Source organism: Tamandua tetradactyla, chromosome 16, assembly GCF_023851605.1.
Source record: "Tamandua tetradactyla isolate mTamTet1 chromosome 16, mTamTet1.pri, whole genome shotgun sequence".
Classification (NCBI taxonomy): Eukaryota; Metazoa; Chordata; class Mammalia; order Pilosa; family Myrmecophagidae; genus Tamandua; species Tamandua tetradactyla.
The window spans coordinates 83,310,804-83,333,862 of NC_135342.1; the positions used below are offsets into that span (position 1 = coordinate 83,310,804).

The following is a 23,059-nucleotide window of genomic DNA, read 5'->3' on the forward strand; positions in this document are numbered from 1 at the left end:
TGCGGACTCTGCCCAGAGGTTTCGTCGGGGGGCAGCTAAATCCTCAGAAGTTCACGCAGAAGGACCTGCTTTTGTCTCCCGTTGGTTCTCTTAAAGGAAAAATGCCCCCCACCCCGCCCCCAGCCGTAGCAGACCTTCCCTGATCTTAAGTGCCAGGAGCCAGGACCCCCAGCCCTGAGCCAGGAGCTAGACTCTGCCTGGAGAGGGCGCAGCGTGCACACCTGTGCGAGGCGGCATTTGTTAAACTTCCTGCGTCTTTTAAGAAGGGCTTGATAGGGTGAAAAGGGAACAAAACAGCATCTGGGAGACCCCTGACCTCTTTGGAGAAAGTCAGGGCCTGCATGCAGACCACACACCCCGCCTGGCCTCTCCGTGTCTCCTGCCCTGCGCCAAGGCACTGCTCGACCCAAAGAGCTGGGAAGGAGGCTGAGCCCAGGGGAGGGCCGGGGCCAGAGGGCCGGACAGGCTTTGTTTCTGTCACTTTCTATGACGCATCACTGTGGGGACCAGGAGCCAGCACACCGCCAGCTGGACATACAGCTGCCACCACGAAGTGTCGTGCCATGACACACGCTCCAGTGATCAGGACGTGTGGACACCTGCCCCGCGTGGAGGAGCCCTGGACATGCGCTTTTTCTAACAGTTTTGAAAACACGTGAATGCTAAGCTGGAGAGAGGGTTTACCCGGAACCTTCTCCTAGCTCCCACCTGGTTTAAATTCCCACTTAGTGCAGCCCACACTAGTAAGGTCTAATGCTTCTAATGGCCAGACACCAGTACAGCTGGAGGTGATTTATATTGTTAAAAACTCGTGACTGGAAATCATTTCAAACTTACAGTAAAGTTGCAAGAAGAACAGTGCAAAGAATGCCTGTGCACCTTTGCCCAGGTGTGCCCTCCCCTACCCCCTCCCCGTTTGCTCTGTGTGTGCTGCACAGCATACGCCTCCCCACACCTGACACTCAGGGCCTCCGAGGGGACCAGACACAGCTGTGCCCGCAGCAGGACCCTGTGGTGGCTGTGCCGAGGGGCCAGGGTGGGACGGGGAGGCATGACCCACCCCCGAGAGTGCAGGCCTGCCTCACAAAGGGGGTCCTGGAGGCAGGAGCCAGAGCGGCCACTAGGGCGGAGGGCAGGGAAGGCGCGTGTGCTTGCAACAGGCCCCGAGCTGAGCGGGACAAGGGAAGCAGCAGGCGGTGCCACACATGCCTACACTGCCCAGTGGCCCTCAGAACAGGGCCCGGGCCTGGTGAGAGGGGCTGGCCCAGTCCAGAGAGCAAAGCCGCTCGGCCCAGCCCGTGCTGGTGGGCCTGCCAGCACCCACTCCTGTGCCCCACGCCCTGCAGCGGTGGGCAGGGCCTCGGAGGTGGCCGGAAGGAGGGCAGAGCCTGGGCTGAGCCCGCCGGCAGAGGGTGAAGGGGCCGAGGACAGTGCAGGGTTGGGAGTGACTGTGAGGCCTGGCTGGCCAGGTGCCGTCAGCCTCCGCCTGGCGGCTGCAACCCTTCACACCCACCCCACCCGCGTCATCTCGGGCCTCAGCTGCCCCGCATGCCCGGGAGTGCCCCTTTCGTGAGCCGCACGCCCCAGCCCGCGTGGTTCCTGTGCCCTTGGGCGCGTGTCACATGTGGACATGCCCAGCCCCGGTTGCAAGGCGATGTCCCCCGGGGCCCGTGCACATGCACCTGCTCTCCTTTCTAGTCCACCACAGACACGGCGTCATTCTGCTTGTTTTTGAAGTTTAGTAAGTTTAACTGTACCACGTGTGTTTTTTTTAATTGCTCGTTCTGTCCAGTATCCTGTTCTTAAAATTCATCCTTTTTCCTGTGGGTAATAGGTTTCCAGTTGGGGGCGTTTCATACAATGTGGTGAGGCACTTTTCTGTGCCCAGCCGCCGTGTGCCCATTTACCTGTGTGTATGACTGCCCATGTGCGTGGCTGCCCGTGTGCATCTGCATGTGTGCGTGGCTGCCTGTGTGCGTCTGCCCGTGTGCGTGGCTGCCCGTGTGCATCTGCATGTGTGCGTGGCTGCCTGTGTGCGTCTGCCCGTGTGCATGGCTGCCCATGTGCGGCTGCCCGTGTGCGTCTTCCCGTGTGCATCTGCCCGTCTGTGTGGCTGCCCGTGTGCACTTATAAGGATTTCTGCAGGGGAGCCCAGGAGTGGGGCTGCTGGGCCGTGTAGGTGCCGACCCAGCTTTCCAAGGCGGAGCCCAGTGATTTTCCTTGCGCCTATCCCAGACTGCGCTGCCTTTCCCGGAGACACTTGGTTCTGGCAGGTGCTGCGCCTCGCTTGGCCTGTGCCCACGTTGGGGTCTCCTGGCTCCGTGCAGATATCCCTGGGTGGCAAATTACTGTTCCGTCACGCATTTTTTCCTGCACATGTAAGCCATTTGGATTTCCTGTTTTTTGTGAGGTTCTTTTTGCCTGTTTCTGAGCCTTTGGGGCTGTCTTTTATTTGCCTCTTCTATCGTCCGGCTGAGCTGTACGCTCCCGGGAGCCACTTGCAGTTAGGCCTTCTCCCACCCCGCCAGCTCCATAGACCGCTGGGGCCGCCTGCCCCTGGACTGCCTGCCATGTCTGATCAGAGCCCCTGTGAGCCACACGGCTTTGCTCGGGCAGCCTCTCGTCGCCCGGAGGTGCCCCCACTCTGTCTTCCATTTCCCTTCACACATGGGCTTCAGTGGGTCTGTCAGTGCCCAGCCCCTTCAGCCATCCCAGGGACTCCCCGGCCCTCATCCCGTGCGAGGGCTGGATTGGACGCAGGGCCCTCTGGACGTCGGCCTCGCTGGGGCAGGCTGGTGTCAGGGCAGAGTGCGGCTGCGTGGCTGTTTCCCTGTGATATGAGCCACTTCGTGCTTGCCAGCCTTCTGGCACCTTCCTAGATTTGGTGGAGAATTTCAGGACTTCAGAGCTCACCAGAGGATGGGATGCTGCTGCTTTCGAACCGGTGCCTGATCTCACGACCTTTTTAGAAAGTCAGAATCTGACCACTATGGAATTGAGGGCTTGGTCTCCCACACGTATTTTTTGTTCTGCTGACCTGGTGATGAGACAGGAAATGAGCCAATCCTGAGGTCAGCATGAAGGGTCCGAGCCCTCAGGCTCTGGAATCAGCTGTCACAGTGAGGGCTGGAAGGAGAGCTTGTTTTCTGTAATGTAACTTTCCACCATCACTTACTTTAGAGTGATTCGGAGCCACCACTCCCTCCCGCCCTGACTTCTGAAGTCTTCTGGGATGGCTGCTCTGCCCTAGCTCCCCCGTCCCTCCTAGGCACCTGGTGACCCTGAGGGCAGCACCTGCCGACCCCTGAGCCTGTCACTCTGGATTACGTCTTGGTTTGTTTGACCCCCTTCTGAGAGCACTGCACCCTCCCGTCCAGCAGCACTGGACTTGGGCTGTCTTGGGGCACTTGTTGTCCTTGGCCTGAAGGCTTCTTACCACCGGTGACCTCTCTCTGGGCTCCTGGGGTCAGGAGCTGTACCTGAGTCCTTCCCAGTGGTCACACACGCCGTGAAGGGTCCATCCTTTTGGCCCCTAGAGGAGAGGGGGCTGAGCAGTTGGTCTGCGGGCTGCTGCTGTCTGGTCCTCCAGGCCGTAGACCACTCGTGGCCACCCTGCTCTCCGAGCACGTGGCCGTGTCTGGGAGCCCTGACCTCCCTGGTTTCAGCTCCTGCCAGCGTCTGCTCTGCAGCTCCGAACTGCTGGCTGGGCACCCGCCCCTCTCCCCACTGGGGTGCGTTCTCTGGTTTTAATTGGAGGTTGTTCCACCTCCGTGGTTTCCACCAGCTTTCCTGTTGTCTCCAGGCTCAGAGGGAAGCTCTGCAGCTGGCTTCCCTGCAGAGCGGGGCGGGTTAAGCCCTGCAGAATTGCTGTTTGTGTTGTTTGCTGCAATGCATATTTCATACCCTGCCGCTCCCCAGCTGGCCCCAACCTGCAAACTCGGAAATATTTTGGGGGTTGTCTATATTTATTTATTGTTTATTTCTACTGCATGCAAGCCAAGCACCAGGCAGGGGCAGTGAGGGTCTCAGAGGGTAGATGGCTGTGCCAAGTGCCACGTGGCCCCTGGGGCCTGGTGCAGGGCATTTCCTCTTGCTGATGCTGCAGCAGCAGCACCCATGGTGGACTCAGGTTCTCTTGATTTCCTCATCAAAAAAGTCAGTGATCTGGTTGTTTATCCATATGCCAGCTGTCACTCTGGACAGCAGACTGCTCCCCACGGCCGCTGCATGCGCCTGCCGTCCTCTGGCCGCTGTCTCCTCACAGGCCCCCTCGATGCTGCCATCTGTCACCTCAGCCGCCAGTGCTGCTCAGAGCCCTTGAGCAGGGGGGAGCCGACCAGGGGCCACTTTGGGGTGCTGGGGCCCACCCCTCGCAGCAATCCATTGGGGCTGTGGGCTCCTTGCCTTGGGGTGCAGCAGATTCCCCAGCTCCACCAAAAGCCAACTGGGAGGAGCTCTGACCCTGAACAGGAAATCTTCCCATGCAGAAGTGGAGCCACTCCCACCTTCCGCAGCCTGCACAGGCCCAGCCTCTTAGCACCTGGCCTTCCCGACCGCTAACTAGAGCCTGTCTTGCCAAAACATCTTTCGGGGCATCCAAGTGCAAAGGGGCACTGGAGCCTGGTGGTTTCATCTGTGCACAGAACAAGGTCCTTCAGGCCTGGCTGTCCCAGCCCGAGGGCAGCAGTGCTGAGAGGGCACCTACCCCCACTCGGGCCGTGTCAGCCACCGCAGCCTCTCGCCTGGACACACGCTTCCCTGGGGTCCACGCATCCTCTGTGAGCGCAGGACACACCCTGTCGAGGCTGCAGAGCCCTGGAGGCAGGCCAGGTGTGCAGTGGGGTGACAGTGGACATCAGCCCCATGGGGAGGCTGGTGGGCCGGCAGCACAGAGGAGGAAGGGTCCCAAGGATGTGTTTGATGTGCTCATCTCCCTCATCCTGCAGGTGACCCCAGGGTTCGAGGAGAAGGAAGGGGAGCTCCAGGTCCGGGGACCCTCTGTGTTTCGTGAGTACTGGAATAAACCAGAAGAAACCAAGAACGCATTCACCTCAGACGGCTGGTTCCGAACAGGTGGGGTCCTGCCCAGTGTTCTCTGCTGAAGGTCAGCTTGCTGGGCGGGGGCCTGGGGCACAGGACCGAGGGTGTGCAGGGCCTGAGGCACACTCGTCCCACACCCCAGCCAAGCCTGCCTGGAAGGGCCCACATCATCCCCCACTTAAACACTGCAGCCCTTATGTCACCTGCTGGACAGGCCAGGTTCATTATTTAAGGTAAAGAAGGGGTGAGCATGGGCGCTGTTGGCCCATGTCCTGGTGCAGGGCTCGTGTGGTCACGCACCGCCTGACAGAGCCAGTGCGCAGGAGAGCCCAGCCGCCGGCCAGAGGACTTGGGGCTCCTGTCTGCTCTGGGGGGTGGCACCGTCCCATCCTGCCCCCTTCCCACGCCACTGGGCCGGTCCCAGGGACACCGGACGCTGCCGCCGCTGCGTCAGAACATCAGGCTGTGCGTGTCCTTCCTGGGTGTGTATCTGTGGGTTCCCTCCCCACACTTGGCTTCTGTGTCTGGAAAGCTGGTTAGGGGATCACCGTTCTTCCTTGCCTGTCTGCGTCCTAAACATGCTGAGCGCCGTTACCTTTTAGTCACCTTAAGGTAAGCGGGGAGGGGAAGAAGCCAGGACTTGCACAGCATGCCGTGCCGGGATCAGAGCCCGGTGTGTGCGTGCCACGTCATGCTTTAGGGTGGAGCAGAGGAAGGGGGAGCTGTGTGAAACTGTCAGTGGCATTTCTGTGGCAACAGGAGTGGGTTGTGCCTTTGAACTCGGAGCTGCCCAGAACTGGGAGATTTACTGCCTTGCTGTGCCACTTGAAAGGAATGCCAGGAAAGCCAGGAAGGAAATCCCCAGAGGGTGTGCAGGAGAGCCACTTGCACGGGAATGCGTGTGTGCAGGTGTGTGCTTATGGGGGAGCGTGTGTGGTGGTGTATGTCTAGGGGTGTGTGTGTAAGGGAGTGTGCAGGGGTGTGCTTGTAGAGGAGTGTGTGTGTGGTGTCATGTAAGGGTGCGTATGCAGGGGAGTGTGTGTGCAGGGGTGTGCTTGTAGAGGAGTGTGTGTGGTGTCATGTAAGGGTGCGTATGCAGGGGAGTGTGTGTGCAGGGGTGTGGTTGTAGGGAGAGTGGTGGTGTACATGTAAGGGAGCGTGTGCAGGGGAGCATGTGTAAGGGACTGTGGTGTACAAGGGGAGGGGTGTGCGGTGGTGTGCATGTAGGTGTGTGTAGGTGTGCACGTGTGGGTGTGGGTATGCTTATCCACACATGCACACGTGCAGGCCTTCCTGTGCCGAGCATGTGCTCTGCATCTCTCTTACTCTGACCAGGAAGTGCTGTCAGCCCTCTGAGTGCTGTCCCTGGCACTGATGTGGGTCTGCCCGTGGCTGTGTCGGGGTTGGGACCGGCCTACTGAGCCTCCCTCCCACCCCAGCTTGGCCCACACTCAACTCAGGGCCACCCTTGGTGCCTTGCCCCCGCCGGCTGCCCTGCTCCTCTCCCCGCCTGCTCCGACTGCCTCGCTCGGGGACCGTGGGGAGTGGGACAGGGCCCCGGCGTGGAAAGAGGAAAGCCTGGGCGCTCCGTGCTCCTGGGCTGTGGCCTGTTGTCAGGCAGAAGCTGTGCATCATTTCTGTCACACACTCCTATGCTTCTGAAAAGTGGCGCTCTCTGTTCCGGAAACCTCCCAGGGCCAGTGAATTCTGTGCACCTCCTGCCCTGCCGCTGGGCCCCTGCCCCAGCACCCCCCTCCGTCCTCTCGTCCCTCCCTGGCCTCTCCTCCTTCCCGCCTCCCTCTTCCAGCCCTGACCAGCATCGTGACTATGTGTGGGCGCCAAGGTGGCAGAGGGCAGCGTGGGCAGGTGCCGTGTGCATCAGACGAGAGGCAGGGGGGGCTGCCAGGAAGAGACAGACCCTGACTCCGTGGCCCTGTGACCACATGGTGCTTGGACTCCTGCCCCAAAGGAGAGTCCCAAGAACTGCGGGAAGCCTTGAGGCCTCTGGTGCCAGCAGCTATGCACACACCCGCATGTGGCCCGTCAGCCCTCGGTCAGCACAGAGGCTGAGAGGGGTCTGTTGCCAGCATGCACCCCAGGCCCCAGAGTGCAGCCAGGTGGGACCCCTGCAGTCTCAGGGTGCACAGGGACCTGGCCACCCCGCCCTGTCAAGCAGTGGGCCTTGGGGGTGGAGGGGCAGGCGGGGGCTGAGGAGGGGACATGCACTTTCCCTGCAGATGGCCCACCGGTCCCTGTCCACCGTCACCCCTAGGTCAGTTGCAAGGTCCTCACTCAGCCCTCGGAAGCCCATCTCTCTGCTGCTTTTTGTTTCCGACTGCTACTGTTGGAAACTTCTAGTCTGCGTGGGCAGGGGGAGGTGATGAGACGCCGTGGGCATGTCCCGCAGGCGTCCTGGCGGAGACCCTGGGAAGTGAGGAGGGCGCAGGCCGCGTGCCCGGTGGGGCTGCCCGGTGGGCACTGTCCAGCCCCACGTGTGCCCTCCTTGTGGGGACTCCTGGGCCCTCCTGCTCCTGCAGCCTCCAGGCCCCAGGCCCAGGTGTGGGGGTCTGGCCGGCCACGCGGGTCCTCCTTCATTTTCAAATGCAGATGAAACACTTGAGGTTTTTCCAGTTAAAACCCTGTGGGTTTTGAGCCTCGCTGAGGCGGCAGCAGAATGGGGGTGGGCCAGTGGCTTGAAAGGATTTTTTAGTCATCACTCCTGATGAATATTTTAGCTGAAAAGGAATGGCGTGCATTAATTATTGTAAAGAGATGTCTTTAGGAGAAAATGATTCTGAAATTCGGTTTAATTTTATTGTAATGCACTACAAGCAGGAAGGGAGCGTGCGTGTTTAATTGGCTCTGGGGGGTGAGGCCTGGAAGCCGCCTGCCTTTGTCACAGGCCATTAGCGACACAGACTGCATAATGAGTGTGCAATCAGCACAGCTGCGCTCCTGCGGGGAGCATTCAATAGAAGTGGGGTAGATTAGACTTAACCCTTTCCCTGGCCAAAGCCTCCCTCACCCTCAGACCCTCAGACTGAGAGGAGGGGCACAGGGAGCACGTGCAGGGCGTGCCCATGGCATCGCCCACCCTCCCACTGCCCAAGGGGACTGGAAGTTTCTGATAGAACAAGAGGAAGCCACCCCCTGCCTCGCTGCACCCAAGTCTCCACGCTGGGGGCTCTGGGCTCCGCTCGGGCTCCCGTGTTTGATTCTGACAGCCAAGATGAGTTTTGGAAGCTCTCACCTCCGCCCTGACCCTGTGTAAGGCACAAACGGTCTCGGGCACCAGGCATGGGGCACAGGCGTGGCGAGTCCAAAGGCCAGCGTCCAGGGTTCCAGGCTGTGCCTGCTGGCCCTGCTTCTGCCACCACACGTGGATGGAGAGTCGCCCCTGTGGAGGGGCTGCAGGAGGTGGTTGGAGGGTCTTAGAGACCAGCCAGTGGGGACGCTGGGTCGTCTAAAGTGATTGCAGGTCCTGGGAAGCACTAGGAGCTCATGGACACAGAAGGCCAGGGTGGGTACAGGTCCTACCAACCAAAGAACCTGGACCCACCAGGGTGGACACCAGCAGCTGCTGGGCAGACAGTGGCGGTCAGGGCTAGGGCCCTGGGGAGCCTGGCTACTGTGGCCCCCGGAACTCCCAGGCGGGCCCCAGGCCTGTCCCTGCGATGGCTGGGCACAGTGTGAGGCGCCTGCACACTGCCAGGGCTCCTCCACCAGGCCGCCCTGGGAGCTCATTTCTCAGGGTGGTGGCAGAGGGTCGGTGAATCTCAGGGCCACGCTGGGCTTCATACTCCACCAGGGGCCCTTGGTCTCCCCTAGTCTCATTTGGCGTGGGGCTGTGGCCTCTGGGGCTCCAGCAGGGGCTGGCTGTCATTGTCAGGAAAGCACCAGCCGCCCCAGGAACCCGCCAGCAGCCCTGCCTCTGTCTCGGGCCTGCGCTGCGTGTCTTGTGGCCCTGCGCTGCCGCGGCACTGGGCAGGTGGAGGCTCCCACTGCTGCCTCGTGGCGGGAAGGGGTGTCCCTTGGGACTGGGGACTGGGGAGGGGCCTTTCACACTGAGTGGGACCTGGCCAGTGCTTCCCAGCTGGTCCTTAACGCCCTCAGCCGGAGCGTCCCTGTGAGTGAGAAGACGCCTTCCACGCCAGGAGCAGTGGGCCTGGTAGACACCAGCTGCCTTCTCTGGTCCCGAGGCCCTGGTGGCACCACAGGATAGGCTCGTCCCTAGAGCGTCCCCGAGCTCTTCGTCCTGGTCAGCAGGCAAACACCCAGACTTGAAGGTTCCTCAAGGAGTGACCCTGAAACCCTGACGCCACGCGCTGCCATGCCCGAGACCCGGGAGCTTTGGGGACAGGCGAGTTGCGAGCCCCCGCCACCTGCGCCCTCCTGAGCTGGCAGCTCCCGGGTTCTGTGCTGCCAGTTGGTGCCACCGTAATGCACACCTGGTCTGGGAGAGGCTTCCCGCTTCCTGGTGAGGATGGTTGTGCTGTGTCCTGAGGCTCCGTGCTTGGCCAGCCGGGCGCCATCCAGGGACCCAGGCGCCTCCCCGCAGGCACGGGCAGGGTAGCAGCAGGGCTCTCTGTCCTTCATCAGCACTGCCCTGTCCTATGTTTTTTGTGAGATTTAGCAAAAGCACTGGGTACTGTTCTTCATCAGCACTGCCCTGTCCTATGTTTTTTGTGAGATTTAGCAAAAGCACTGGGTACTGTTCTTCATCAGCACTGCCCTGTCCTATGTTTTTTGTGAGATTTAGCAAAAGTACTGGGTACTAGGCACTAAGTGCTAAGTACTGCCGCACTGCTCTGTTTGCTGGTTTTACGTTCTCTGAGAGATTACTACTGGTATGTTGGAAACTATTGATTTTTGAATGTTGATGGTAGTAAGAAATCTTGTTAAAATTCCTTTCAAGTTCTATTGGTTTTTCCACAGTCTCTTCAGCTTTTGTAGTTGAGTCTGTCCGTCCCTCGTAACAAATAGAAGTAGACGTCTGTCTGTGCATCTGCTCCTGCAAGCTCCCCTCTTGGTGCCCCTGCACTGGCCAGCACCTCCGAGCCTGCCATGGTGTCGGCGTGGCACCCGTGCCCAAGGCTTCACACTGGGATGCCCCACAGCAAGGTGAGGAGCTGAGTGACACGCACCCCAAGTTGGGGCCAAGGCTGGGGAGCCACTGCCACCCGCGGCGTCCACCGTGGGCCTTGGCTAGCCCTCAGCACAGCAGAGAGGGCCTCTCGGTCGCCTGAGAGGGGTGGGCTCGTTCCCACAAGTCAGTTTTGGGCTCTGTTGAATTATGCTCTGTCGCCGCAGCTCCAGGACTCTGCCCCCAACTCAGTCCCCTGGAGTCACGGCCCAGGACCATGGCAGGCCTTCCGGAGATGATGCCCGTGTGCTCTGTTATCATCTGTGCGTGTGCTTCCATCTGCATCATCTGCGCGTGCGTTTCTATCTGTATCGTGTGTGCACATGTGCATATTTCAGTATCATAGTGTGTATGTGTGTGTGTGTACTTGTCCACTGCATCACATGTAGTTCTAGGTGTCAATGCTGCATTCGTGACTCAGGCCCCTGCGTGCCCCAGGCGTGCCCTCTGGCCACCCTCTGTTGTTGCACCCTCCTGTTCCCTCCCCAGCCCTCCTGGCCCACCCACCACTGACCAGTCCCCACCTCTGCGTCTGTCGTCATGGGTAGTTGTGTACATGGCCTGCCTTGTATGCAGCACGTAGCCTGGGGGGCCGTGCAGGCTTGTACTCCGACAGGCCCTTCCTCCTGGGCCGAGGGACCCCTGCTGGGGATGCACCTCCACCCTGGGGTCAGCTGCTTGTCTCAATTTGGGGCTATGGCGGATTCCATTTTGTGAACGTTTGGGTGCAGGTTGTTTTATGTAACTGTAAGTCTTCACTCTCCTGGGGTGCGTTCCTGGGAGTGCCACCACTAGGAAACTGCCTAGCTCCTTCCAGGGCAGCTGCTTCCTCTCGCATCCCAGCAGCAGAGCCTGACAGACCCAGTGTTGCGTCCTTGCCAGCGTGTGGTGCTGCCAGTGCTTTCTTCCAGCCGATCTATGGGTACACAGCGGTCTTGGGCTGGTTTCGTTTGCGTTTCCCTAATGGTTGGTGATGGGGACGCTGGGCGTCTTTTCAGGTGCTCATGGCCACCTGTGGCCACACTCAGTGACCCCCCCGCCCACACACAGACTCACCCAGTGCCCGCAGGCAAGCGAGTAGCGTTTGTTCATGCACCGACTGCGGCTCCTTCGCCATGGGGAAGCCCCTCCCGCAGAGGCTCCTTTGTCGGCACAGCCTAGGGGTGCCAGCGGGCCCTTCCCTCCATGCTGGGGTTTCTCCTGCGGAGGCATCGCCAGGCCTGTGGCTTCTCCCTCTTGTGCCCATGCCCCAACCCTGCTCTCCACCCCAGGACCAGCCTGGCCAGGGCCCCGGCTGCCTCCTTCTCCCTGAGGCCCCTGTCATCCCGTGTTGCTGTCTCCTGCTGCCACTACAGGTCCACCTCGTCCACGTGGCCTCCAGGCCAGCAGGGTCCAAAGCACATGTCATCAGCTCACCCTCGAGCCTCGAGCCTCTTCCTTGTGCAAGTCCTGGCCAGTCTGCTTGTCTCATGGACCCCCATTCCCTGCCCACTCTGGCTGCAGCCCTGGTGGCTCCCAGCTGCCCTGCCCTCCCTGACAAGGGGAGACGTCCCTGCAGCCCTCCTCATTTCACATGGACCTGAGGTGTGGCCCTGGACCGTCGTCCTTGAGGGCACAGCCCCCCGGCCTCAGGGGCTCCGGAACCCGAGGGGACCTCTGGAAACCGGTGTCTGCTCCCACGGCTGGAGGCACCGAGGTCTGGGGCTCTCTACCCTGAGGCCCTGTAACAGGTGCCTACAACGTTGGTGACCCCAAACCACGCAAGTCTGAAATCAGCTTCCCTGGGCAGGTTGGGGACGGGGGGCCACCCCCTGAGGGGCCTCAGGGAGCTTCTCCAGGCCTCTTCCAGCTCCTGGCAGCTCATGGCTGCTTCCCTCCAGCCTTTGACTTCCGCACTTCTAAGTCTTCCTCTGCTCGCCGCCACAACTCCTCCTCCTCGGCCAAGGGCCTGGGCGTTTGTCCTGCCCTTTGTGGCCATCGTGACCTTGTTAAGAACCCACCCAGACAGCCCAGGTGCTCTCTACCTCAAAACCCTTAACCGCACCTCCGGAGACTTTTCCCAAACGAGTTGTCCCCAGAGGTTCCAGGGGCAGGACCTGGTGTCGTGGGAGCTGCCACTTGGTATTTGGGGCTCCCTCCACCCCATCTGGCTGCCACCACCTCAGGCCCCTCCTCGGCGGCCTCCGTGCTCAGTGGGCGCCATGTTCTCCTCCAGGCCCCCTCCTCCCTCGCTCTCACTGGGGGGCTGCTGGCCAGGACGGACGCCTGCCACATGCCATCTGGACATAAGAGCAGCTGCTGCCCGGCCAGTGCGCAGGGCAGGGGTCTGTGGATCTGCCCCTCCAGCCGGGCCTGGGCTCTCACCTTGCACTGATGGCAGTGGGCTCAGACTGGTGGAGCTCGGAGATGAAACTGGGCAGGAGCCAGAGCCCGGGGTCTTTTCCTACAACTCCCTCCAGCACTACGGATGGTCCACTCTGCCCTGGTCTTCAGCGGGTGCCCAGGGGACAAGGGCAGCAAAAGGGGCCTGGGGAGCCGCCCACTCAGGTTGACATCCCCACAGGCAGGCAGCCCTTTAAGCACCATTAAGGCCGCCCTCCCTGTGGCCCTTGGAGTCTCGTGGCCCTGGGCCCCGGCAGGGTCTCCTGGAGGCCAGTGTGTGTGGTCAGCACAGAGGCCTCCAGCGCCCTTTCCTTCGTAAGAGCCTCACAAACCAATGCACATGCTCTAAAAAATGACCGTGTGACGAATACACAACTCTGTGATGATATTGTGAGCCATTGATTGTATACCGTGTATGGAATGTTCGTATATTAAGAATGTTTGTTTTTGTGTGTTGTTTTATCAATGAAAATATTAAAAAAAAAAAAAAAAATCCTCACAAACTGCTCCTCCTGTGTTACTCACTCCCCCCGCAAGGAGATGTGCAATCCCTTCACACCTCCACCCAAAGCTTCCCCATGGGAAGTCAAGCCAGGCAGCAAGGGGTCACGGTGTCACCCTTGTCATGATGAAGCCTGGTCACTGGGAGTGGTGTCATTGGCCTCTGGCCAGGACCGAGTGGACAGGCTGACCCACCCACTGGCTCCTTGTTTGATTGGGACGTTTTCTTATTGTTTACTTTTCCTGGATTTGTCTTGGATACAAACACTTGGTCAGATATATTCTGCAAATGCTTTCTCACAGTCCATGGCTTGTCTTTCATTCGCTTAAGTATCTTTCACAAAGCATACATTTTTAATTTTAAGGAAGTTCAACTTACCTTTTTCTGCCCTAGATTGTGCTTTTGGTTTTGTATCTTGAAATGCATTGCCAAATCCAAGGTCACCTAGTTTTTCTCCTACGTTATCTTCTCAGGTTTGCATAGCTTTGCATTTGATGTTTTTATTTATAATCTATTCTGAGTTAATTTTTGTGAAAGGTGGAAAGTCTGTGCTTAAACCCATTTTTTTACGTTGGATGCCCAGTGGTCCAGCACCATTTGCTAAAAGGCCGACCTTCCTCCTTCCGCTGCTTTTGCTCCTTTGTTGTGAGTCGACTGTGTTGGGGGGTCCGTGACCAGGCCCCCACTCTGTGCTGCTGAGCCCTTTCCAAGCACCCAGCTGTCTTGGCCATGTAGCCCCGTAGGCACCCTGGAGGTGGGGGTCCTTCTTTGGCTCTCGGGGGGCTCTCATGGCCCCCAGGCCTGTCCCTCGAGACTTCAGAATCCAGCTGTCCACAGAGCAACCTCCTGGGTCACACTGGGAAGGAAGGACGGATTCTGGACCACGGGGCCTCTCCTTCCTACCCAGGGTTCCCTCCCTCCCTTCAGTGGTTTGACTTCCTTCATCAGTCTTGACGCATTCCTCATGGAAACCTTGTGCACACGGCTGGGTTTATGTGTGCTCCTTCTGAGCTGCATTTTTCTGGTGTTAGTGTCAAGTGTTACATTTTTTTAATTTCAAATTCTGGTTGTTTGTTGCTGGTGAATAGGAAAGCAGTTGACTTTGTCTGTTAATCTTGTGTCCAGCATCCTTGTTGTAACCACTTATCATTCCAGGAGTTATTTTGTTGATTCTTTGGGATTTTCTGTATAAACATTCATGTCATCTGTTTACAAAGACCATCTTATTTCTTCCTTCTCCATCTGCACACTTTTAATTTCCTCTTCTTGTCTCGCTGCCTTAGCTGGGACTTGTGGCGCAAGGCAGAGTGGAGTGGTAAGAGGACACGCTGTTGCCTTGTTTTGTATCTTATGGGAAGAGCATTTAGCGTCTCCCCACCAAGTGTGATGTTAGCGTTAAGTTTTGTAGATGTTTCCAGTTGAGGAAGTTCCCTCCACCCTAGTTCACTGAGAATTTTTATCAGGAATAGGTGTGGGGTATTTTCAGGTGCTTTTTCTGCATCTGTTGAGATGATCTAGTGGTTTTCCTTCTTTAGCTGGTGAAGTGGCGCATTGCGTGGGCTTGTCTTTGAATGCTGAGCCAGCCTTGCGTATCTGGAAAAAAATCCCGCTTGGTTGTGGTAGTAATTCTCTCATCCATCCTTGGATTCGACTTGATATTTTGTGGGGAATTAGTACATCTATGTTCGTGAGAGATTTTGGTCTGCAGTTCTCTCTTGTAATGTCTTTACCTGGTTTTGATATGAAGGTGATGCTGGCCTCATGGAATGAGGTAGGAAGTGTTCTCTCTGTTTCCATTTTTCTGGAAGGGATCGTGGAGAATTGGTATCACTTTTTCCTTAAAAGTTTGGTAAAATTCACCAGCGAGACCACCTGGGCCCCCTTTGTACACTTGGCGTTGAAATCCTCGTCTCTGCCGCATTCTCCTGCCTCCGGGGGCCCTGCCCATGCCGCACCTCCTGCCCTCTGCGGCTCTGGGCTCTCGCTACTCCCATGTCCCCTGTGGCATGTGGAGGGCGTGCGGAGCTGCCGCCACTCACAGATGGCTGCCAAGGGGCACGTGTCCCCTGGTCACTGGCGTGGGGCTGCAGCGTGTGACCCCAGTGACACAGGCCCCTGCGCGCCCTGCCCGCATCTTCAGGGAGTCTCCTAGCTTTCCTTTATGGCTTGAGGAGTTGTGCTCGCGTCTCGGTTCAGGGTGCTGGCAGGAGCGGCCCAGTCCTCTCGCCACGTGCACCCGTCCCCGCCACCAAGACTCGGGCAGAAACCGCACGGCAGACAAGGCAGCCACGTTCAACTGGAGTCATGGGCTGGGGATGTGGCGGACACCCTGAGAGCCGAGGGCAGGGAGTGACCAGTGAGGAGGGGCCCAGGTCCTTCCAGGTAGGGGCCCCATTGAGTGCCCTGGGCCATGGGTAGCTGAGGGGGACAGGGGGTACAATCCCCGAGAGGCGAGTGCACTGCCATGCGGGGCAGGTTCAGGACGGTGACCCCACCAACCCCCACCCCGCCCCCGGCGTCACGCTGCATGGGGCACTCCGAGAGCATTGCAAAGACAGAGAGCAGGTGGGGTGTCGCCCGCAGACACCTGAGCCCCAAGGGTGGGCCTGGACCTCTTCACCACAGGCACTGCATGAACACGTCAGCACGCAGCAGCACGCAATGACAGCAGCACACTTCAACACACATCAAGACATGACATGCGTCACGTGTCGACACACATCAGCCCGTAACATGCATCAGCACACACCAGGCCGGCAGCATCACTGCCCATGAGGGCGCGTGGCCCACATCTGGACACTGCCGCAGAGCCCCTTGGTGATCGGGACAGCGCTGACCCTTTCTGGGCCCCACACACCCCTGTCCTGCAGCCTTCCCCAGGCCAGCAGCTGGTGCCCTGAGTTCTGCCCCAGTGTGGTCCCCGGGCCTGCTCGTCCTCCAGCGTGCTCTGACCTGGAGGCTGGTGCCTGTTCAGGGATTCCAAACCCCACCCCCCTGGCAGGACCTGCAGCCCACGTGCTGCGGCCGTGTCCCTCTGCCATAATTGAACCGCAGCCCATCCAGGCTGACTGCGCCAGTCTTGTTTACTAGACTGGAAAGCGCCTTTCATGGAGCAGGTCCAGAAGGGTTGTGAGGCAGTGGGCTGTGCCTTCCGCACACCGGGCAGTCTGTTTGCTGATGAAGTGGTTGTGACTTCCCATTTACTCCAGCCGGTGGTCTGGCATGGAGTGGGGGCCGGCTGAGCAGGTGGGTGCTGCACTTGGGGGAAGGGGCGTTTCTCTCCTCTGCCATGCATATTCTTGCACACCTGTGTATGCGTGCTGCACACAGGCATGCACTGTGCTGGTCTGAAGCTGTTGCATCCCCCGGAAAAGCCATGTTTTTTTAATTCAGTCTTGTGGGCAGGACCTTTTGATTAGGTTGTTGCCATGGAGACGTGACCCTGCCCTGCCCAGGCAGGGTGGGTCTTGGCCCATGAGCTGGAGTCTTTTACGGGAGAGACAGTTTGGAGAGAGCATGCCCACAGAGACGTTTTGGAGAGAAGGATCAGAAGCTGTCACCCTGAGCCTTCCTGTTGACAGACGAACCCTGGACACCAGCTGCCTTTCCTCCGAGGAGGTACCCTCTTTTTGGTGCCTTAATTTGGACATTTTCATGGCTTTAAAATTATAACTTGTAACTTAATAAATCCCCTTTGTAAAAGCCACATATTTCTGGTATTTTGCATTCCCACAGCTTTAGCAAACTGAAATGCACACTCATGCACACGCACACATCACATGTGCACACACATGCACTCAGCCGCGTGCTCATATACCCACACACACACATCACATGTGCACTCACACTCATGTGAACACCATCAAGCCCAGCCTCCTGAGCCGGGAACGCAGCCATCCCTCAAATAGTCAGCTCCCCCTGCCCTTCTTGAAGGGATTTGGTGTTTTGCTGAATGTTGTATCCCAAAGCTGGTTGAGAAAGAAGCCATGTTGATTCCTAGCTTCCAGGGGCATATGTGGGCCGGACTGGGCCTGGAAGTGGCTCTGGGAGAGAAGCCTAGGCTGGACCAGCGGAAGGTCTCCCCTTTCTCCCCGTGGGGCATCCAGAGAGGTGACACGGGCAGCTGGCAGCCGTGAGGGCCAGAGCATGGCCAGGGGCTCAGCCCTGAAGGCTCAGCACTGAGGCCCTGGGTGACAGTGGAGCAGCCACCAGGGGAGCAGAGCGGCGGCTCCTCACCGGGCACAGGGTGTGCCCCCCAAGGAAGCAAGGGCGGGCACGTGGACAGGGCACCCCCATCGTAGCCCTCAGCAGCTGCATCGAAGCGGCCCAGAAGCGGGAGCAGCCCACGTGTCCATCAGCAGATGAGGGACCCACAAAGCGCAGCCTCTCTGCCGATGCAGCAATAGAGCGGAAGGGGGAGGTGCTGCCGGGGGCCGCGGCGTGGGTGGGCCCCGGAGAAGTCATACGGGGAACGGGCCAGACACAAAGGGGCAAGTGCTGTGTGATTCTGTATGAAGCGCCTAGAACAGGGAAATTCATCGAGACAGAGACAGGGCGTGGTGCCCGGGTAGGGTGAGAGGGCTCTGGGAGTTGAGTGGTGGCCGCTGCACAGGCTGTGAGTACACATAACGCCTCTGAGGTGTAACTTGAAAACGGCTAAAATGGTGAATTATGTATGCCATGTACGTTGTACCACAAAAGGAGGAACGTCTCTGCCAGAACCTTTTGTCGTCATTCCCAAATCCATCTGTGGTGAGCTGGCCTCAGGCCTGGGGCTGGGGGCGGCCAGCAGCCTGTCCCCTGGGCCCTCCCTGTTGGTCAGCAGGAACCCAGCTCTGTGGGTGTGTGCACGGCCCGGGAGCCCGGAGCGCTGGTCACGGGGAAACAGATGTTACAGTCTTGCTCGCTTCCTGGGTTGATACGTTCGTGAGGTGTGCCAGGGGCAGCCCGGTGCCCAGGGCCCCTGTCCTCCCCACCTGTCCTGGGTGGGGATACTCATGCTCCTGCTGGCCTGTGCTGAAGCAACCCGGGCCTTCCTGGGACCCCTGGGACCGCAGGAGCCCGGCTGCCCTGGGGCATGGCCTGAGGGGACCCCTGGGACCGCAGGAGCCCGGCTGCCCTGGGGCATGGCCTGAGGGGACCCCTGGGACCCGGGAGCTGTGGACTTGGCGGTACTGACGGGCCCTTGTCCTCAGGCGACACGGCTGTGTTTAAGGACGGCAGCTACTGGATCCGGGGACGGACGTCCTGGGACATCATCAAAAGCGGGGGCTACAGGCTCAGCGCCCTGGACATTGAGCGCCACTTGCTGGCCCACCCCAGCATCGCAGGTGAGGGGACCGGGGGGGGGGGGGGGGTCTGGGGAGCGGGGAACAGGGGTGATGGGTGGGGCCGTGGGGGCTGCTGCAGTGCCCCTGCTCCTGTCAGCGGGAAGCTCAGGCTGGGAGCGCTGGGTTGTCATGAGCTTTGAGCTCATGCGGGGGGCACGGGGGCGCCCCCAGAGCTCCCCTGGCCATGAGTCTGAGTGGGGTCATGCCCCTGTTCTCGGGTCCAGCCCCCTGGCCCTACCTGAGCCTCGGGCCTGCTCTCCTTCACAGATGTGGCTGTGCTCGGCCTCCCCGACGTGACATGGGGCCAGCGGGTCGCTGCGGTCGTGGCCCTCCATGACGGGCACTCACTGACCCACAGGGAACTCAAGGAGTGGGCGAGGTAGGCCCGGGTGGGGGCGGGGAGGGGGGCAGTGGTGCTCCTGGGTCCGGGGCGGTCTGCTGTGTGGGTGAGAAGGGGGAACCTGGAAAGGCCAAGTGGTCGCGGCCGTGAACCAAGGGCGCCCCGCCCGCCCCAGAGGGCCGGAAGGGACAGACCCAGAAGCCCTGCTCCCGTCCCCAGAGCTGCAGGTTAAAGGGCAAACAGACGCGTGGACGGGGTCTTGGGCAGGGATGGCTTCTCCCCATTAGAAACCTCTGGGCTTGCAGGCCCCTCTGCCAGAGAGCTTGCCCGTGAGCCCCAGCTGCCTCTGGAGCCCTCCCGACCTCCTGCCTGCCTGCCTGCCTGGGGAGTCAGGGCACCTCGGGCGCCCACAGAGACCCCTGCCGCCCCTGGAGTTTTGCCTAAAATTTTTTTAAAGTTAAGGGTTTTGGAAATTCCCACAATTGAGGGTCCAGCCTAAGTTTTTCTAGCATAAGTCTCAGCTGAGGGCAGAGAACCTGGTGGCGGGGAAGCCTGTTTGCAGTGGGACCGGAGTAGAAGTGCTCTGTCAGTGGCGTGGAAGGAGCTCCACCGACGCCACAAGCACAATCCTGCAGGGGCCGTTGGACGACCCTGTCTGTCCCGTGATGCTGGGCTGTGAGGCCAGTGGCTCCGGGTCCCCGCCGAGGGGACATGTCAGCCGCTCCCTGCCTTCTGTTCTGCCCTGCCAGCCCCCGCTGTCCCTCCCCGCCTGCCTGCCTCCTCCTCACCCACAAGCTTCCCCTGGGCCACCTCCAGCCTGCCTTGGCCCCAGCGGTTTCAGCTGTGCACACCGCACACCCTCCTGCATGGGCAGGGGCCTAGGGCTCGCCCCGCACTGACCTGGACGTGTCCCGTCAGCTGCCACAGGTCAGAGGCGAGGAGAGGCGTCCCCGGAGCAGCGGTGCCAGCACTCACGCACCCAGTCCGCTTTACTTGTGGCACATGTGGTGAGCCCACCCCAGAGGCCTCTGATTAAATCCAAGACGTTTTCTCCTTTCTACTCCCTCTGTCCCTCTACCCTCCCTCCTTCCACCCAGACTTGCCTCCTCTTCCTTAGTGCTAAAGATATTTTTGGCTCGTCCAACATGATTTCACAAACAGTAGGAACCCTTGTTTCATCAGGGCGCACAGCTGGGCAATCACAGATTCCCCTGGATCTGCAAAATCACAGCTGGAAGACAGCTAACAAAGGGGGGAGGGGCTGGTTGGCCAGGGGCGGCTCTGATTAAGCAATTACTTGGTTAAAATGGTAATAATAATAATAATAAAGTACATCCCCAGCCAAGCACTTTCTGAAAGGGTCCAGACGCCCAGGTGTGGGGCCCTGCTCTGGCACCAGCACCCAGGCACGCCTGCAGCCCTTGGCTTGGGAGCTGCTGGCTCCACATCTCCACCACGACGCCCGGGCTGGCGTTCCTGACCTTCTGCCTCTGGGCCTCCCTCCCCGCCCACAGCCGGCCAGCTCCTGTAGCTCCCCGTGCTGGCAGCAGGAGGCTGAGACGGGCTGCTGAGTGCAGGGGGTTTCCAGGGCCCCTGGGGGTGCCTGTGAGGCGGGCAGACTAGCCGAGAGGAAACTGGAAGAGACGTGGCCTGGGGCCGATGACACTGCCCAGGTCGGGGCAGGTGAGTCCTGCACCTGGAGAGGGACAGCTCAGCCCCGACGGGCACCTACTGGGCGCCACCCGCACATTCAGACCTTCCTGCCTCTAGCGAGGCCACGTCCCTCCACGCTGGCCGCTGCTGTCCTGGGAGACCTGTGGCTCGTCCCCAACCCTTGGGAGCCCCCACCGACACCCCTTGCCAGGCGAGAGGCTGGCTGTGCCCTTGCTGTGCCTTCTCTGCACTCGCCGATCTCCCACCAGACCGGACATGGTGGACTGGTCAGGAAAGAGGAGGGAAGACACCAGCGCGGCTCTCGGGGACAAGAGAGGGATACCCCAGGAGACCCCCCACCCGTGGTCATTATAGTTGCTGCAAATATGAAGAACTTTATCCAATCACATCAGCAATTAGATGAAATGGATAAAGTCCTTAAAAGGCATAATTACAAAAGCTGACACAAAACTACAAAAATTGAATCATTTTATATATCTGAAATAAATCAGATTCTCAATATAAACTTTCCCATAAGAAAGCACAGATTGAAAAGGCTTCTAGTAAATTCTCAGTAAACATCTAAGGAAGAGCTAAAACCAGGACTTTCATAAAATGGAGGAGGGGACACTGAGGTCATTGGCACCGTCTCCAAAACCAGCGTCCCGGGAAACCACAGGCCAGTATCCCTTGTGGACAGAGACACTAAAGACCCCTAACAAAACACTCACAGACTGAACCCATCAGTTCCTGACAAAGGCAGGACATCAGGGCCGAATGGTGTTTCATCAGTGTAATTCACCATGTTTACAGAATAAAGAGAAACGATATAATCATCTTAATAAAGGCAGAAAAAGCATTTGAAAAATTCAACACCCATTAACAACGAAAAAAGAAACTCAGCAAACTAGGAAAAGAAAAAAAAATTTTCTCAATCTGATAAAGAGAATCTTTCTTTTTTCATAGCGACCTGGCAGAAACCACGCTGTAGGTGAGTGACAGAGCCTACGCCCACAGCTCTCCACGCTCGCAGGCCAAGGTCCCGTCTGCGCTGGCGCGTTGGTTTGGATCCTGGGTGCCTGTGAGCATCCCATAAAAACTTCCCTCCAAGGCAAACCTCATCTGCTGTTGCATATCACAGTGAGGATGCCCATGCAAAGTAGGCCTCCATTTAAAAATAAAAGATGCGTAAGCACCAAAGTAAATTCAGTGGAGAGACTGGGCGGAAAGGGAAAGGGCCTCTCCTCTTGGCTGCTCCCCCGGAGCGGGCCGTAGGCGCCGTGGCCCCAGCCTGGCAGTGGTGCGTGGCCGCAGGGTTCAGCCCCCCTGCCCAGAAGGCCCCCGGACGCCGAGCCCTGCCCTGGAGACGCCGGCCCCAGTGAAGTTCCACCAGCCCAGGTGAGGGGCTGCACCACCAGGCGAGCCGAGGCAGCCGGGGGAGGCGGACAAGCCCACTGAGTGTCTGCAGGCCGGCATGCAGCCCCTGGGGGAGCAGCGTGCAAATTCTTCGCCTTCCCCAGGAACCCCTTCGCCCCCACGAAGGGAGACAGCTCTGCTGGAGAGCTCAGATGGGCCGCAGCAGGCGGTCCACTGATGCCCACCCTGAGTGTTCATGAGGACGAGAACGCCGGGACCGTCTTGGGAGAGGAGAACCCGAAGGTGTTTGCCAGCCCTTGAATGGCCTGCGCCAGCGCCTGGCTCTTTGGCATCTGGGCAAAGAGTGAAAGAGGCCTCAGAACAGAATGTTAAAAAGAAAAACTGAAATGCTGTTGGGTCGTATAATCAGGAAAGCAGTCACCACCCTCCCTGCCCACTCCCCCCCCCCCCCCCCCCACACACAAAAGGTAAAGGAAGTAGCCCAGAAAATAGAATAAGAAAACACAAAGATAGATAATAACAAGATTAGGTCCAGGAGACCTGCTGTTTGTCTAATACAGTTTCTAGAAAGAGAAGAGGGAAAATGGAGAAAATTACCAGAGAGCTAATGTGAGAAAAGTTCTAGAAGTAAAGGACTTAAGCCTCCAGGTCGAACATTCCTGCTCAGTGCCCACTACATGAGAAGGGGAGGCACTCAGGACAGAGTAAACGCTTCCCTAAAGAAGAAAAAAGGTATTGAGGACATTATGCTGAGTGAGACTAGCCAAAAACAAAAGGACAAATACTGTATGGTCTCACTGACATGAACTCACATTAGTGAATAAACTTGGAACATTTCGTTGGTCAAAGAGACCATCAGGAGATAGAAATAGGGTAAGATGTTGGGTAATTGGAGCTGAAGGGATGCAGACTGTGCAACAGGACTGGATACAGAAACTCAGAAATGGACAGCACAATACTACCTAACTGTAATGTAATTATGTTAAAACACTGAATGAAGCTGCATGTGAGAATGATAGAGGGAGGAGGGCTGGGGGCACAAATGAAATCAGAAAGAAAGATAGATGGTAAAGATCGAGATGGTATAATCTAGGAATGCCTATAGTGTATAATAATAGTGAAATGTACAATGTCCAAATTTTAAAAATGTTTTTGCATGAGGAAGAACAAAGGAATGTCATTATTGCAGGGTGCTGAAAATAGATGGTAATTAATATTTTACAATGTCACCTTATGTATACGACTAAAGCAAAAAATGTTTATTTTTTACAAAATTTATATTTTAACTAGTG

At 58.4% G+C, this 23,059-nt stretch overlaps 1 protein-coding gene across 5 annotated transcripts in view; it reads left to right on the forward strand.

Annotated features, from left to right (window-relative positions):
• The window catches only part of ACSF3 (acyl-CoA synthetase family member 3), a 64,492-nt gene that overhangs the window by 32,232 nt on the left and 9,201 nt on the right, over positions 1 to 23,059 (forward strand). For all 5 annotated transcript variants that reach the window (XM_077133288.1, XM_077133285.1, XM_077133286.1 and 2 more), the window contains exons 7-9: positions 4,947 to 5,073; positions 18,263 to 18,397; positions 18,665 to 18,776. In XM_077133288.1, the coding sequence (XP_076989403.1) occupies positions 4,947 to 5,073; positions 18,263 to 18,397; positions 18,665 to 18,776 (374 nt within the window). The remainder of the gene's footprint in view (positions 1 to 4,946; positions 5,074 to 18,262; positions 18,398 to 18,664; positions 18,777 to 23,059) is intronic.